This window comes from Opisthorchis viverrini (assembly GCF_000715545.1).
Source record: "Opisthorchis viverrini unplaced genomic scaffold opera_v5_55, whole genome shotgun sequence".
NCBI lineage: Eukaryota > Metazoa > Platyhelminthes > Trematoda > Opisthorchiida > Opisthorchiidae > Opisthorchis > Opisthorchis viverrini.
This window is the reverse complement of record NW_008751709.1, coordinates 769,367-786,470: the sequence shown is the minus strand read 5'-3', so window position 1 is coordinate 786,470 and position 17,104 is coordinate 769,367. Positions and strand designations below refer to the sequence as shown.

The 17,104-nt window shown below is 45.7% G+C and overlaps 2 protein-coding genes across 2 annotated transcripts in view; one reads left to right on the top strand and one right to left on the bottom strand.

Moving 5' to 3' along the window:
- Nucleotides 1-6,148: 6,148 nt before the first annotated feature.
- Nucleotides 6,149-17,104, top strand: part of T265_03617 (hypothetical protein) — a gene marked incomplete at both ends in the record, with an annotated part of 16,153 nt that continues 5,197 nt past the window's right edge. Inside the window, 8 exons of the mRNA XM_009168152.1 lie at nt 6,149-6,340; nt 6,375-6,980; nt 7,018-7,471; nt 7,701-7,815; nt 7,854-7,900; nt 8,251-8,748; nt 8,795-8,893; nt 9,475-10,211. Coding sequence (XP_009166416.1) covers nt 6,149-6,340; nt 6,375-6,980; nt 7,018-7,471; nt 7,701-7,815; nt 7,854-7,900; nt 8,251-8,748; nt 8,795-8,893; nt 9,475-10,211 — 2,748 coding nt within the window. The remainder of the gene's footprint in view (nt 6,341-6,374; nt 6,981-7,017; nt 7,472-7,700; nt 7,816-7,853; nt 7,901-8,250; nt 8,749-8,794; nt 8,894-9,474; nt 10,212-17,104) is intronic.
- T265_03616 (hypothetical protein) overlaps nt 15,847-17,104 on the bottom strand; it is a gene marked incomplete at both ends in the record, with an annotated part of 20,163 nt that continues 18,905 nt past the window's right edge. Inside the window, one exon of the mRNA XM_009168151.1 lies at nt 15,847-15,959. Coding sequence (XP_009166415.1) covers nt 15,847-15,959 — 113 coding nt within the window. The remainder of the gene's footprint in view (nt 15,960-17,104) is intronic.

Here is a 17,104-nt window from a genome sequence, read left to right as displayed (position 1 = left end):
CCAGACTGTCCGAATGATTGTCTGAAGGTGTAGTTACTTCGGAATTGTTGTGTTGGGCTGGCACCAGTGTTTAATGACACTGGCGGAAATGGCCCAGTGGCGCTCGTGCATCAAAGTTATTGCCTTCGACGCGTAGCTACTCGGTTTCCGAACAAAATGAACATGCCTTCGCCCCCAAGGGTCGGTCGTATATTCCACTGTCCTATTTTCCGGTGATCGAAACTGTGGCAGCTGGAACCAGTGTGTCTACGGCACACAGTTTATGGCTGATAAACTGGTTGATTGATTGACCGAGTCCTTCCCACGTGCGCTTTCCTTCACAACAAGGTTTTCAAATAAATCATACTTGTATGACAGTAAAGCAGCGGTGTTGAACACTGGTGTTGTGCTGCCGTGATGGTGATTTTGCGAGAATGTGAGGAAAGATAAGATCACTCGTGGGTCGAAGAATCTTGTGAGTAGTGAGTTCCGCCAAGAGAATGTACTTAGATTTTACGAATGTTGTACGAAATAAAATTTGAGATGACCTGTGTCCAGCACGTGCAGCTTAAGGGTACCATAAACGAAGGTTTCATTTCGGACCGCGGTGAGCATAATTCGCTTGGATTCTCATTCCATTTCTTATGTTGGTCTGAACAAACGCATTGTTTCGGCACTCGCTCTTGCCGGTTAAAGGGGTGCTACCAGAATAGGCGGTTCGTGGAAGTCGGGATTCGTTGTCACTGATATCCGTCCGGCGGTGGCAGGGATGAGTGACTTGATTTAGATGGAAGACTATCGTAGACGTTCGTGCATGGGATCATCCCTTAGCGTCGCTAGCCTCTTTTCCCCTAGATTCGATTACCTCGGCATCGAATCTTACAAGTTCGTTATCTCGGGAGTTTTGATCCACAATGATAGTGGTTACACCTTGTGTCTGACATTTCTATTCTGTTCTGATCACCTTTGTACGTGACCATGCACCGGGAAAATCTCTTCCGACGGTGGTAAACAAAATATTGTAATAGCTTGTCTCAGTTTTCAGTGCACGACTGCTGTTATATGACGGTGCTGGTTGCGCGAGCTTGCTGGTCAACTCCACACATTTGCCTCTGTATCTTTCACTAAATTTTTCCACTCGAAGTCTCGTAGCATTTCCCGTTGCCTTTTTGGGCGATATTTGATTGATCCTTGTTCCTTGTCTCTTCAGGCCACATTAATACCTCGGCCAGGGTGTCTGCTGCGCCCGGTAAGTATCACATACACCTTTGCTGTTTCTCGTCGCGTAACTGCCACAAGCCGGTTGAGATTATCAGCTCGTTTCGCTGCTACTTTAGCACTTACCACCGTGACCCTACAGAACGATCATGCGGATTTATGGATTTACTTGGATTGTGCAGGTGTTGTCCGCCGGGGCCCGATTTTGTTGTGTGAAGGAATACTTGCTGTTGTGTGGTCGAATACCATCTGAAGACGCCGCTCGTAATAAGCTCGAATTAGGCGTATGTGGTTCGCAGAGAGCAACCAAGGCATTTGAATATTCATTTATCTGGCACATACGTCTATTTACTTTGTGCAATTATTTTTCCAGTCGAAACGGCTCGCTCTCGACGCATGTCATGCCTCCTTGTAGGGACCATGAAAGGCGATAATGCCAAAGAATCTGGCGATAAATTCGAGATGTTTTTTTGTCGAAAGCCAATATATTAGCCCTGTATCTATAACAGCCTGACGATTGTTATCTCAAGCTGTGACGTCGACCTGTCCGATTAGGTCACCGCATGACAACTGTTTCGTGGAGTGTTTTACGTAACCGGTAGGTGAAACAACGAGTCACTGTGAGCAACGGACCAAAATTCGAAAAGGAAAACAAGAGTTGTGGTGGCATTTAGCTGATGTGCGCATGGTTACCTTGTTTAATGTCGTTTTCGAAATGAAATGGGATGCACAAATATATCCCTAGTTGTTGACTCACTTGAGCAGTTCGACTCAGCTGTGGCGGATGCTAGGATGGGGAAGCAGCCATAAAAAACTGTATCACCGGTCAAAACTGACTATTGGTGTTCGTTTGTGGACATATCTGTTTCCCGCCGTTTGCCCTCATTGATTGATTCTCCTCACCTTACGGGACTCTGCTTATGTTTTGTGCTACTTCTGGATTGGCTTTTTTGTTTCTGTCGAGTGAACAGATAGGGGCGGGGTATAATCGAGCTCTGTAAAGGTGATGTAGTGTCTTTCTAGCTGAACTGTGCAACCCTCCTCCACCGTGACCCACTGCGTACCGAATGCATTTTGCACGCTGAAGTCTAATTACCAAGTGCATCTGAATTCGTTAACGAAAGGCGGTGAAACATGGCAGTATTCAGCACCCCTAGTGGTTTGACATGTGAGGGAGTTCATCTCAAAAGGCCACGCAATGCAAAGGTGGAAGATTTATTATTGCCTGCTGCTTCAATCGATAATGCCTTTATCTTGCATTCCGGTACTGATATCATTCTACTGAATAAATCAGTCTCTGAGCTCGTCCTTGGACTCACCACGTCATTATCACAAATTGCTCATTGGAAATGAACTGGTTTCACCACTGCTGCATTTGAGTGAAATTCCCTAAGCTTTGTCACGTGTTGTCTCCGTCAGCAGTGTTTGGTTGGAATAGTTGACCTGCAATAAGTCCTTCCAAGCCGTAGAGATAGCCGATTCCCTAACGTCTCGAATGCGCCTGTTTTTTTCGCCGTTGGCATAACCGCGATTATTCAGGGAGCCCGATTTACCTCCCCTGACTACACCCGTCCATTCGATAATATTCAAATGCCGCAACAATCAGATTCCCACGGGAATTCGCTAACTACATGCAAGTATGTTGGTTGTTCGATCAACACTCTTAGGCCCTCGAATGACTTATCGTCCCCCACCATATCACCATTGATAAGTTACTGGACCAAAGCTTTGTCTTAATTCCTTTTTCTTCATCCCTTCATCCATTTTTACCAATTGTTTCGCGGTTCGACCAGTGACTCCCTATGCTCCGTGTTTTTGTTCGCTCACTGTTCTTTTGGTCTGTGTCACGTTTTGCTTTCCATCACATGGGTAAAACGCCACAACCTGGCTTCGAACTCAAGACTGGTTACCAAGCGGACGATACTTCAACCTTACAATGACCCAAAACCGGTTTTAAAGCGGTAAAGCATACCGCAATGGCTAAGGCCACTAAATTTGGTTGTTTTCCCCCATACTGCTGTTTTTTAAAGAAACCTTCCTGAATCGTCTGTTTTTTGGTTATCACCCTCCCTAACGAATGGGGCACCGTTAGCAGTGGGTACGCAAGTTTCTCGTGTTTCTGAAACGGTTAGGTTGAATAATATTCGGACGGTTTTTGACCATACTTGAGTCAACTGTTACCCCCATTATTGCTATTTCCGATACAGCCGTACTGTAATTTGCGGTTTACAGGTTTTTGAACTTTTCACTTCACTCAGTGTTGAAGTCACCCGTGCAGTAATTCTCTCACATGTACAAACATCATCTTTCCCAAATCAGTTGTTCAGTTCTTTGGAATGGATTTCAGTGTCCGGATTCTTATGATCTGACATCCTTTGTTGGTGTGTCGACAGCATGACGAAGACAACCATGAGTAGGCATCCTTATGGGCTCTTTTGTTGGAGAGCCTTTACATGAGTGCCTGTTCGTTTACACCCTAGCTAAGACATCGACTCGCCATCAGGATAGTTTAGGCATGCTATGTTGTCAAGATCCGCGTTTGCAATCAACGAACATCAAAATCACCAGTCATTTGGGCTCTAGAATTTATGGCTACACCTAGGAAGTTGGGGAGATGCGGATACCTCCAGGAGTAGTCACCTCTGCTTGTCTTTGGCGGACCCGTTGTATCACTGTCAACGCTGGTTAAACTGTCAGGAAATAAGTGGCGTCATGTTGGTTTTCTTCGGCCGTTTTATACTGAATGCTCTCGGTACAAATTTCTAATGTGGCAGCCTGTGGTCAGCTGCGAAATCTGTCACGCCGCCTTGTTCTGGGCTCTACTCTTTGACACAGATCCCAGGTGCTTCACTAAAGTACCGTATTGCGATGTCAATGAAATTGGTCTTAATATTAGGGAACATATGGCTCTGCACAGCCCTGTGCCACGGTGAGCGAAATCTTTTTTGCACACCGTCATTTCAGTTCAATTTATCAGCTATAAACTATGTAGAGAATAACGTTGTTTCCATCTACTACAGTCCCGGTCACGAGAAAATGGGAGAGCGTAGGAGATACAGCCAAGCGCTAAGGGCGGTGGTACAGTCAGTTAGTTCGCACTATTTATAGCCCTGAAAGGTTGGGGACCTACACGCTGAAAGCAATAGCTTTTGTTCAGGGGCGCCGCCGAGTGATTTAGCCATGTCCCTCAGTGTCATTGACGATTGGTGTGTTAAGCCCCGGGGTCCCTATCCGGGAAACCGGCTGTTCTCAAACCGAATGAATTCATTGGTCAGTGTTTTCATGCATTGTTGCCAGATCATAGCTGTCCACCTCTCGGTCGCCTCTATTGAACACTGGGCTGGGCGAAAAGAGCTCTGTGGGGCAGACGGTCCTCTGACATGTGGAGCAAATGTTTGACCCAGCGTAACCTATGAAGAGTAATTCGTCTATCGCGGGAGAGTTCCGTCTTCTTCAGGCCATTTGGCGTGCACCAGTATTGCTAATCTGATGTTCCCACCAGACGTGACCAATGCTTCGGAGACACCATCGTACGTCCTCTGCGCGTAGAGGTCATTTCTCTAATCCATAAAGCAGTATGAATCGCACCGCCGCAGCGTAAACTCTGCCCCTGACAGACGAACGGACGTCACTACGGCGCCATGGGAGGTTGGGAAAGTTGCCTTGGCTTTCCCGATTCGGGAAGTAATTTCATCTCCAGCCAGTGCACCGAAAACTAAACAAGTGCCCAGGTAGACAAATTTATCTACTTCGTCGATTGGCTCACCTGCAAGTATAAGGTTTGAGTTTGGCCCCACTCAGTCTCGTAGCAGCACTTACGCTTCACAGGTGTGATGCGCATGCCGAACCGTGCGACAATCATTCAGGTTATTTAAGCTGGTTCGCATTTTTTAAAGGATCTGAACGAAGGAGAGCAATATCTTCTGCCTACTCAATGTGTACGAGCGAACGTCCCGGAGGCGAAGAGAACGGCAGTCTTTGGTTGAGGCTATTCGTCGGTAACTGGTAGCCACACGGCCTCAGTTCGTGGCAGGTTTGCAGTTGATGTCCTTCAAGTTACTCGGTGTGATTGACTTCGCTGAAACTTCGTAATGACAAAAACGAGCATACAACTGAGGAAAGTCATTCCCCACTATCCGTACGGTAACTAGATCCACTACCTAATTGTGCTTTCGAGCTTAGAATGAGTATCCATTCTCGCTAGGTGAAATCGGTAAAATCCGTCCTCGTTTGCAGTGCCAGCACAAGAACGACTGTTACTGGAATCCAGTGTGTGTTCGGGGGCGCAACGTGCATAAATAGGAAGGGAATGTTTAGCTCCAAAAGGGGGTGTTGTTCACGGACATTGAAGTCTTCAAAGTGGATCACATCTTTGGAGTTTATTGAGTGCTAATTTTGCTGGTTGCTCTTTTGGATGCGCAGCCATGGTTAGAAGACTGGCATATGGGTTGATCACGGCATCATTCAACGGGTGGGGCAGTGTGTAGAGAAAGCCCGGTGAACGAGGAGCTGCTCACGATCAACCGTTAAACGATGGGAATGTACGAGTCAAACTTTTCTCATCCGTACTTCCCCGGGGAAAGGCGGCTTCAATGCTTCCATAAGCATAGCACCCAGGTCAACTGGGGCGGAAATCTTCTGTTGCAGAGCTCAGTACGACTTCGCCCGCAGATTCATCCCAGCACAGATCCCTGACTGCTATGACAAGGTGAAAGCCTAGGGCTGGGCCGGTGGGTAAAGCATGTCAGTCCTACGTGCCACAACCATTTGGGTGGTCTGTTCGCCCGTAGTTCAGTCTTTTTGGTGACCGGACAAACCTATAGCCCATGCCCTTTGTTTACCCTTTTCTGCTATTGCGTTTACCGGTAGGTTTGCCTCCACATCTTAGTCTTCTTCATTGGGTTTTTTTCTCCTTCTGTTTGTAGGCTTTGGTTAATCGCTTATCCTCCTGATGAGTGGTGTGGTGAATATGGATTCCTCCGTTTTGATTAAACCCGATCCACACTCATCCAAATCACATCCATCCAAGATAACCACGAATCAACTAGAGTATATCAAGAAAGAAGTTGTTGGTCGGTTACTAAAGGAGAAAATTGTATGGCCCTTTACTCGACCGGTGGATCATGAACGACTTAATTTGCCCGTAAGTTCCACTCTTACCATTTATGAAATCCTAGGATTATCCCAGGATAGTGAAGCACCCAATGGACCTAGGCACTATAAAACAGCGGTTGAACCTCAAGTTTTATCATTCCTCTTCGGAGTGCCTCGATGATCTTTTCACTATGTTCCGTAACTGCTATATTTTCAACAAGCCTGGTGATGACGTAGTTGCCATGGCAATGAAGCTTGAACAGTTGGCCAGAGAACGCTTGAAATCTATGCCTTCACCCGAAACTGAAATCTGTCCCCAGAAGAACTCCAAGTCCACTAAGCCAGTTCCATCCTTGCGTTCTACTGATGACCCCCCTGCACCATTGCCAGATCTGAATCACGTCGAAGGGTTGAATGGAACATCGCTATCCTCTGAACCGAGCGGTCCAGCCATTCGATCATCTAGTTCCAGCACCGGAAAAAAGGCGTCCAAGAAGAAAATGGAAAACCTCCTTGATGATCTACCTCAAACTCCTCATTCACTCGACGATCCTTCACGCGATCGTCGCCAGATAAAAAAGCCGAAGCGTGATTATGAAGAGCGGAGTGTCGCCAAGCGTTTGCGACTATCCGAGGCACTGAAAGCGTGCAACAACATATTGAAGGATATTTCTTCACAGCGGTATAGAGTAAGTGTTCTGAAATCCGTTTTATATCTCCGTTTAGGACTTGAACCATCTGTTCCTCAAACCGGTTGACGCAGAAGCCATGGGTTTACATGATTATCACGACGTCGTGAAAAAAGCCATGGACCTCAGTACTGTCAAAACGAAGCTGGAAACCGGTCAATATCATTCCAAGTACGAGTTTGCCGATGACATCAGGCTGATGTTTAATAACTGCTATAAATACAATGGTGAGGACAGCGACGTAGCGAAAGTTGGGAAGCTTTTACAAGCGATATTTGAGGAAAGTTTTGCCAAAGTACCCGACGATGAATCAGAGGTCGTTCCTTCTCCTGATCGGTCGATTGATCAAAATCTCTATCAGCTGATCCAAAATGCCATAAAGGAACACCAAAGGCTTACTGTTCAGTTCCAGAGGTGCAACGAAGAGTTGCAACGTAGCGCAGCAAACTTGAACTCTATCATCAGCACTCTGAATACTCAAGCTAAACGAGGTACTGCCTGTTGCTTTCATCGCCTAATTTACAGCTTCTGCCAATACGGGACAAGTTCCTCAACTCAATTCTGTCCCCCTTGGACAATCTGCGGGTGCGAGTCTGCGCCCCGTTTCCAATGAATCCTTTGATGACGGGGTTTCTTCAAGTGTTCGTACTCTATCATCAGCACTCTGAATACTCAAGCTAAACGAGGTACTGCCTGTTGCTTTCATCGCCTAATTTACAGCTTCTGCCAATACGGGACAAGTTCCTCAACTCAATTCTGTCCCCCTTGGACAATCTGCGGGTGCGAGTCTGCGCCCCGTTTCCAATGAATCCTTTGATGACGGGGTTTCTTCCAGGTAAGTGTTCGTTTCATCATTGGCTAAACTATTCGTAGGAAGGGTCGTCAGTCCCAATCCAAATCGAAATATCGCCAATCCACAGGTTAGTTTGATTTTTGATGTCAGCTTTTCCAGTTAGACGTCAGCTTACTCTGTTTATTTTTGCCTTGGACGTATCATCTATTATGTTGCGACCTTATTGCCGTTTTTGACTGCACACACTAGAGCACCTTTGTCACTTTCCAGTAGGGCTGATTTCACGTTTAACTTTCCACGAAGACGTGAACGCAACATTAAAAAAATGCTTGTGGTGCACAGGGTCGCTAAGGTCTCGTATTTCTGCAAACGTTTGCTCACGTCCTCCACATTAGTGGGGCATATGGATGTTTTTGTTGTGTAGTGTATTTGAACCAACGCACTAGTAATCCTTTAATATGCTTCAATGTATTTCAGCTCTCCCGACCTCTACAGCTCCCACACTTAATGCCACCAATGCAACTGGTCATCCGCAGTCCACCGTCCATGGATATGCGACTGATGAAGAAATGTCCGAGAACAATGTTCGGCCGATGACGTACGATGAGAAACGGCAGCTGAGTATTGACATAAATAAGTTACCAGGCGAGAAACTCGGCGGAGTTGTGCAAATTATTCAGCAGCGTGAGCCTTCCCATCGGGATTGCAACCCTGATGAAATAGAAATAGACTTCGAAACCCTTCAGCATACTACTTTACGAGAACTAGAAAAGTATGTGAAGTCAGTTCTGCAGAAAGCGAAATCGGGAAGTCGCAAGTATGTGAAAAAGGGTCCCAATACCGCCACTCCGGGTAAATCGAGAGAAGAGTGTATGAAAGAGAAGACGGAAGAGATTGAAAGTCGACTTCGCGAAATGCGAGGCCTTCCTTCCAGTGCTTCCGGTTTCCACAACGCACATCATAACAAAAAGCAACGTAAGTTAACTGTCAGTATTTTCCGCTAACTTGTTTTCATTTATAGACAGCTCCAATAGATTGAGTGCATCGTCTTCTAGTGGGAGTGATTCGGAGAGCACCTCAGACTCAAGTGAGTCTGATTCGTCTGATTCGAAATCCGATAGTGAGTCATGATGACAGAATTTCTCATTATCACAAACTGATTCCCGACCATGCGCTTGTCTCGTCATTACTTCATGTTTCTTTCTGAGACTGTTAACTCGTCACGTTTGTTTTTTGTACTTATCCCCGCCCTACATCTAAGTTTCATATGCCTGGCGCCTGGTTTTCCTCTACCATAGGCCTGTAAATTTTCCCATCGCAGCCACTGTGTGCTAACATCAAGTCATTGACTTCACTTACTAAGGACATAATTACCAGGGTGTTGCTCATGAACTGAAGTCTGATGCTCTGGCCGCAGTGGCTCGCGTCCACTTTTATGTACATCTATTCTTCAATTATCTACTTCCACAGCACTTGCTGCTTACTTTCGACCAGACAATTGTACTTAACACACAACCACCGTTCTTGGCCTCGTGTACCATAAGATATCTAATTGCATTTTGTACAGTCCTTAGCATGTAATTTTTACGTGATAAATCCATTGATATCGAAGTGAAGTCTTCTTGATGTTAGCACATGGGTTGGCTTATTTTTTAGCATGAGGGGAATCATAGCGACTTTCGTTATTCATGTGAATTTCAGATCCTACACCCTTCGCAGGGGTAATTCGTCAAGGAGCAAACGTCAGTGCTACTCCCGAACGCATATCTGCAACATGTACACCACCGACTACCAATGTTGCGACTGTTACCGCATCACCACAAAAGAAACGTAACATAGATAATGTTTGTTCTAGGGGGGACGCTGTTTCCTGCAGCACTGACCATCATGTTGCTAATGCAGGGGATGCAGATAGGATCGATGACGCATCAGAGACGGAGTCGGATTCTGGCTCACCTTGTGCCTTACGTCAGCCTGTCTGGGCAACTTCTCCGTACACAAAAAGACAGGTCCAATCAACTGAGTCCAGCCAAACACCGTCGAAGGCCGTGCCGGTCAGTGCTGGTACGTCTATCCCTCCACCAGAACATGAGTCTATGATATCGGCAAGCAAAGTAGCCCAGAATCCACCTCACACTACTGTAGACTCAACTGAGCCTCTAGGGGTCGATCGTGCGAATAAGGCCGGGAAAGAACTTGAAGAGAAACAGGCCGCAGCACTACAGATCATGCGTGAAGCGCGGAGACAGTCCGAATGGACTTCCAGAGCTGCTGAAGAGCGGGCCAATCGGGAACGGGAAGAAGCAGAGAGGCGGCGTCAAGAAGCCGAAATGGCCCGTGAGGCTGAACGTAGACGCGATGAAGAGTTGCGGCGTGCCGAAGAGGAACGTCGCTCACTAATTGAAGCTCGTAAACGGGAGGACAAGGCCAAACTGAAAGTGAGTATCCCATTGACAACTGCTTTATTGCATTACCATACGTGTCAATTTCACGCTAGTCGTTTAGATGGAAAATCGAGCCTTTTGGTCCCTAGCTGAATATGGTGGAGGTCGAACCCCAAGTTTTGTAAACTACAGGACGTCTCAAACACCGTTGATTTCATTGATCAAATGTATAACTACTGTGGAAAAGCTTTCATACATTATGAGAAGCATGTTTCATACTCAGATTGTCTTGTGAACCCTTTGTGTCACCATGTTTGGCATCTGCTTCGGTTTGCTACATAAGTTCGAGTTGACGGTGACAAATATCGTTGTTCGAAACCTAGGCCGTCAACGCAACAGACATTACGAATCAATCGCACCTTTTTTTACTTCGTTGCCCCCCTAGAGAGGGTGATCGCGTTTGTACCTTCATTACTTAAATGGATTTGCGATCTCTAACATCCTATCATTGTGTTTAGCGGGGTGCTTATTGTCTTATGGAATTGAGGGTAAAAACTTTCTTCCGGTTGTCCGTAGGAAGCTCAATCCGAGGTTTTCGAGTGTCGTGACCGTTCTTTATGTTCTATTGTTGTTTCGTATTGACGTTTTCCCAATGATTCAATAACGTGAGCCCGCTTGGTAGCCTATTGCTTCCTACCCCCCCCTTCCAAATCATCGGTGAACGAAACTGCGGCAGCTACAACCACTATACGACGAGTACACGGTTATCACAGCTGACAATGACGGTAATGATGATTATGCCTGCTGCGCCTGGCCAGACCAGAAAGCCAATGGACGTGCGAATCAGCTGATCTGTTGAACACTGACGCGTACATTCGTCATGTGTAGCCGAAAATGGGCTGTTTATAGAGCTCACGTGGAAAGTTATATGCGGGCCAAAATGTGATGCTAAAAATAGAACTTATCTGTTAGGGGCAAGTGAAGAACAACCAATTAAATCTGTCTCAACGAAAACGGTTAGTTCATTTGCAGTTGTGTATTCCAGTTACGTTTGGAGCTAGTTCTCCTATTACCGTGCCTTCGCCTCCATTTTCAAATTGTATACGTTTATTCCCAGACAAGCAAAGCACTATTCCGTCTTGTTCTCACGCCTAATCAGGATGGATAATCAATCCGTGACTGCAGGGTTCAGTTTCACTCTCAGCAGAGCATTTTTCCGGTTTAGGTTTTCAAACGTACTGCCGAGTTAGGCTTCAAAATTTCTTACTGACTTCGCGAGTCAATTTTTCACGAACTTGCCACCAGCATTCCGTTCGGGACGTGTTGGAATAACCTAAGTGTTTGGATCCGGTTAGATTCTTGGTTCTAGGTTCCATTGCTATAATGTGCTGTCTAATAAATCATTTTGACTTTCGACCTTTCACCGCATCGTGTCTCGTGTGCCTAGTGCCATCTGGTACGATTGGGCGTCCAGCGGCTTTTCATAGGACGCAAACGTTGCGAAATTCGGTCTGAGTTAACTTGTTTGTTTTCTCGCTGAACGTCGATCCGTAACAGGATCAGTAGGTAGGAACTTTGCCGTTGAGCTTCATTTCACAGGTCGGGATGGTGTGGTTTGTATGCTTCGATTTAATTTCACCATGCTCGCTCGATGCATCTGTGTGCAACAAACAATTGTCTGATGCACGCTCCTTACCTGTTATCAACGTCCGAGATAAGGTAATTGATAATGGATTGCCCGTATTTTTATGAAGCACAGTCAGTTTCCAATTGACTTACCTACCGAACAATCCCCCTCCTGTTCGAGTTTGTACTCAGTTCAGGGATGAGTTTCTGTGAACACTTCAGTCATTCCCTTTTCACATCGTTCATGCTCATTGCCTAGGTCAACCGATGTTTGTGTTTGTTACGTGGATTCGTTTGGTGGAAAACAGCTGTGACAAAATCATGAGAACACCCGTCTTTGAATATTTACTTTATTGGACATGTGAGTGCCCTCGAAACGTACATTTACGTGTCGCAAGAGTCAACACTCAATCATCATCATTGACAGCAGCACTAGGCGAAAACGCTGGTTCTTAATTGGGAACATGGTGTGAGCATGCTCTCGCCCAACAGGCACCTTATAATATCGGAGTGAAGTCTCCGATACATTACTCACCACAATTTCGTATTTACGCTACTGTTGACCTGTAGGTTCACTTACTAGCTCGCTCTTTAAGTCCCACAAGAATCCCACAGACGGTTGACAGCAAATTTAATTTGTATATATTCGGAAATTCCAATAGAGTCTTGCGTTCTCGTGTGTGTGTTTAGTGACATGTGTGGTGTATGTATTTAGATTATGAATAGAGTAATAGCAGAACTTCCAACTAGGTTTCAGTTAAAAAGGCCGAAATGTGTTTTCGCGTTGTTCTGTTGCGGTCCTTTTTCGCGTAGATTTTTTACACACGGGCCATCATTTCTGGATTCTTCATCAGATGAAAGTTCTGTAGGTTTTCAGGATAGAAGCACTCATCCGAGATTCATTTTAGTCTCTTATTGTTGCAAATATGGCTTATCAGTTGTTTTTAACTGATTTGAACCTTTTTTCTCTTTGTCCCGCTCAGGCTCTGGTTGGCGTTCCTGAGCGCATCAATGCGCACGAACTTCTCAGCGAATTCGAAAACTCTGTCGATCTGTCATACATCGATGCGTGTTTCGCAATGAGGCGGTGTTGAACTGTGTCCAATAACTTGATTAAGTGGTGTTATGTGCAATTTCTGTGCTTTCAGATGCCTTAACTCTTGGAAAACCTTGTTTTTCTAACAGAAGTATTTGATCCTCAATCTTCATTGTGCTGACCCTGGAGCGCTGCTTATTCTACTCACTGGTTTCCAAGTAGTTGTCCGTCTAGTAGAATAGAATCCATATTAGTATGTTGATTGCTCGAAGTTTAGAGCTTATCGACTAAACTGTCATCGAATTACTGTCGATTGTAATCTCGTGCGTTATCTTTTAGTTTTCTCTGCTCCAAATGTACGACTTGTCAGGTAAAAGTGAACTGTACGATGTGGATCCTACACTGCGTGAAGCGAACCTGAGTTACCAGCATTTTGGTATTTTGGCACCCGGATTATCGCGTCGTATTAGCCAGTCCACAGCACGGATGAGAAGGGTTCATCTGGCTACTACGGAATCGTTTATACTGACGGTCTGTTCTTGAACAGAGTAGTTTAACTGCTTTCGTCTGTGATTATGGGTTGCATCGGGAGTAATCAGACTGGGTATCACGTTATAGTTAAGTTGCGCAGTATTGCTCAATGGCTATAACCATCGTTTCACTGTATCTGTTTGTCTATACCTCTCGGCTTTGAAGCCGTGCACTTAGTCTTGCTTCACATCGAAAAGCATGACCATATCGTGTTTCGAAGTGCCACCTGAGTCGATTGTCAACACAACATGAGTGTGAGGACAATCTGTTGGACAACATCAAATCTAATGAATATTACTCGTTTGGGTAACATTGAGCACTTACGATGTCAAGCCGACATATTATTGGATCGAGCCCTTCAGAAATGTAAACTGTTTTAAATAGCAACTAATTCCGCTTCATGATTCGATATACGCTTTGCATCCATAAAGTGTAACTTGCCGGTGTATGAGATCAAACTCGAACCTCATGTTTACAGATGTACCGGTCCACGTGGTAGATAAGTTCGTCTGCCCGCGTAGCTGTATGAATCCCGGTGGAATGGCAAAATCATCCCAATCAAGGAGGCCATCGTTTTCCAGCCTCTGGTATTTGTGGTGCAGTCGTGATAGCTTGACTCCAGAGGTACAACGATCTGGTTGGATCTGTCCTACTTTGTGTGTGTGGTAGATACACTCAGAAGACCCGACACTTCCGAAGCATTGTAGGTTTCGAATGGGGACATCAGATCAGCAGTACTTCGGTACACCTAGTCGCTTGTTGGAAGATTAACTATCTATGGTTTGACTGGTCACCCTCCGATGTTTGCGCTAGCTGGTCCGCGTGCTTTGTATGCTTGGGGACCGTTTGACTTAGATCCCTATTCGTCCAACCTTGTACCGGGCCGAGGAGACGTTAGAGCGGTCGGTCGATGACTCAGTAACTAATCGTCAAATCTCTTACTAATTAGCTGAGCCGCGTTGATAGCTGACCGAATGTGGACCACTGGGTGACGGCGGAAGACCTTGATAGATGTGGATGCGTTAGCTTACAAGTTGCAGTGGGTAACTCAATTCCTACTGTACCAGACAAACATCCATCTGACCTCAATAAAGTAACCGGCCATTGCCTTTAACACATAGCCATCATTCTCTTCTATATACTCGATAAGTATAGCTTCAACAGCCAGAAACAGTGCACCTAAATACGATTATGTAGCTGGAAACCGACTCATTTGTTTCTCCCAGCTGTACAATATTGTGTGGAACCGCTTGGGATGCCCTTCCGTTTGCTTTCGTCCATTCGCCCGCTCGCTAATCACCCATCGCTGCTTCGCTGAAGGCGAATGATGCTTGAACTGGACTACTCGGCTTCCTAAACTAGCTGTCTTTGGCGACGCTAAATTGAAGTCATTTACGTCTTCCCGTTCCTACTTCATGTACATTTAGTGAAATATTTCAACAACAACAACTAGGTTTCTGATGGTTGCGGTTCATGCGAACAATCTGTACCGGGAACCTATCGGACCACTGTGAGTACCGTTTAGTCATGGACATTTTCTCATTTCGTTGCATTCGCCCAAACGTGCACACCTGCATGATGCTTCGGTGTGGCGGATCAAATAGCATGGGATAGTTTAAATTTGGGGGTTAGGGACCGGTACAGAAAGCATAAGGATGGTCGGTTCGTGATGAAAATAGGCCAGCAGGTATCTCTACTGGTGGCGTGCCGTCGCCGTCACTAGAATTCAATGGTTTACGTGGGAACTTTTATTCCAATCACGTTCGCTACATATCAGTGTAGCTAAGGTCCATCATTCTGTTCTGCCCTTTGTCTTGGACCGCCCAACTTTGCGGAACCGGCGCTGTTGGTGCGCCCGAAGGAATTTACCAATGGGGTAGGTGGCTAAAAGAATCAATCGCCTCGCGTCGTCGTTGCCAATCCTATGTTCCTACGATGCGTAAGCTATGCTTCCGTTGTCAAACACGAGCGGTGTTGTATCCTCAGCGCACGTTGACCAGGTTTACAAGCACAAATCAACGCAGTGCCCGTCTCGTTGCGGATGTTAAGTTCCCCCACAATCCATCATCACAATAACATTGACGTCTCAGCTGCGTTATCGGTCTGACCCTCCCATGCCGGAGTTTCTAGAAAACCACCAAGAGTGAGCGAATCAGGATGGTTCAACCCATTTACAGCGTTTCTTATTGAAAATATGTCAGGGCAACGTTCTGGAAGTTCGGACGCTTAGAAATGCCGTTGCCTTCCGGTGTTCAGTGAATACCGCGTGAAGCCTTTTGGCCGTTACAGCGCCCCTTTGTGGGCTTCAGTGGAGTTTATCGATGAGATTCCGTCCAGCATAGATCGGCCTGAAGGTTGTTTAAGCAAGGCAGAGGACGCTCCAGCGATTTTAGCCTTTTCTCAGCAGTACTATTACCCGCCGCGAAGCAGCTATCCAGATAAGTAAATGTTTCTAGTTGTTATTCTCTGGTGTTTTCCAACAGTCTTGCAATAGTGCTAGGTGCAAATCACGTGCCAGATCTGGTGACATCCGAATCCAAGTGGTGCGACTGCGTTGACAGATTCGAGATCTTTAACCTCTTCCTGGAGTGAAAGTCCACTATAGGTATCTTGGGTTAAAAAGCTGAAAAATTAGGTTGACAGGGCAGCTGTGGTAAATTTGTGCTGACGGGCTCTCCGTAAACTTTGACGAGGTTTTACGTCAAATTCTGCTTGAGTTTCGCTAATTAAATTCGCATAAGTCCCGTATGTCATCCAATTTCTCAACTCGGGACCAATCTACCTGGCGAGCCATAAGAGTGCAAGCGATATTCGGCTTTTCGGTGACGTCATCGCCAACGGTGTTCGGAACACAGGAAGGACATAAGAGTGCGACCCCCTGAACCAACGTTATTTACCCTCGTAGTTGTGTTTGATAGGGGTTTGGTCAATACATCCATGACCCGAGCGGGACTCTGTCTGCCTCGAAATTCGACCACGAAAGAGCATGAGAGCTAACTTGGCATTTGTGGTATCGGTGTGGCTGCAAGATGAGTATGATGGGCGTACACTACGTTTTCATGAAATGCATTTTTCATGGTGTCACCCTTGCGTGTTGAGCATTGTCGGATGAATTGGTTGGTTGTGTTTTCGCCGTTAGTATGAATAATTTAAGCTCGTGGAACTACGACGAATCCGGTCCTCAAAATAAAAATAATTGAAACTTTTGTGCAGTCCGAATGTTTACTGAGTGTATGCCGTAATTCTGAGAGCAAGTCACTTAATGCGGGGGCATTGATAAAGGATTGTTGTTGGCTAGTCGATTTATGGTCGATGTGCCCCTTTCCATCCCGGAAATCCTACCTTCGGTTCCCAGTTCGGACCGAGAATCGGAAGCAGAGAGAACCGTTACAAAATTAAATGAAAGGCAGGAATTGGGTGCAAGCGATAAAGAGGCTCAAGCCATTGGTAGTCAAAGCAAATGGGAAATCTTCGGTTTATAATGCCACATATATATATATATATATATATATATATATATATATATAAATTCAGATATTCAACATTACCTTTGTTCACTTCAGTGTCGTACTCGACTCGGGGGGCTATTAGGCTGTCCAGAGACCGACAGTAGGTGGGTTAGAACAACCATTGCCAGTAAGCTTAATCGCCATGTAGGTGTTGGGCGTAATAGATTGTCCTAGATGTGAGAACATTGAATTTACTACACAATAAGTAGGATAGTTTGGATGTGTGATTATTCTGAGAACAGTGA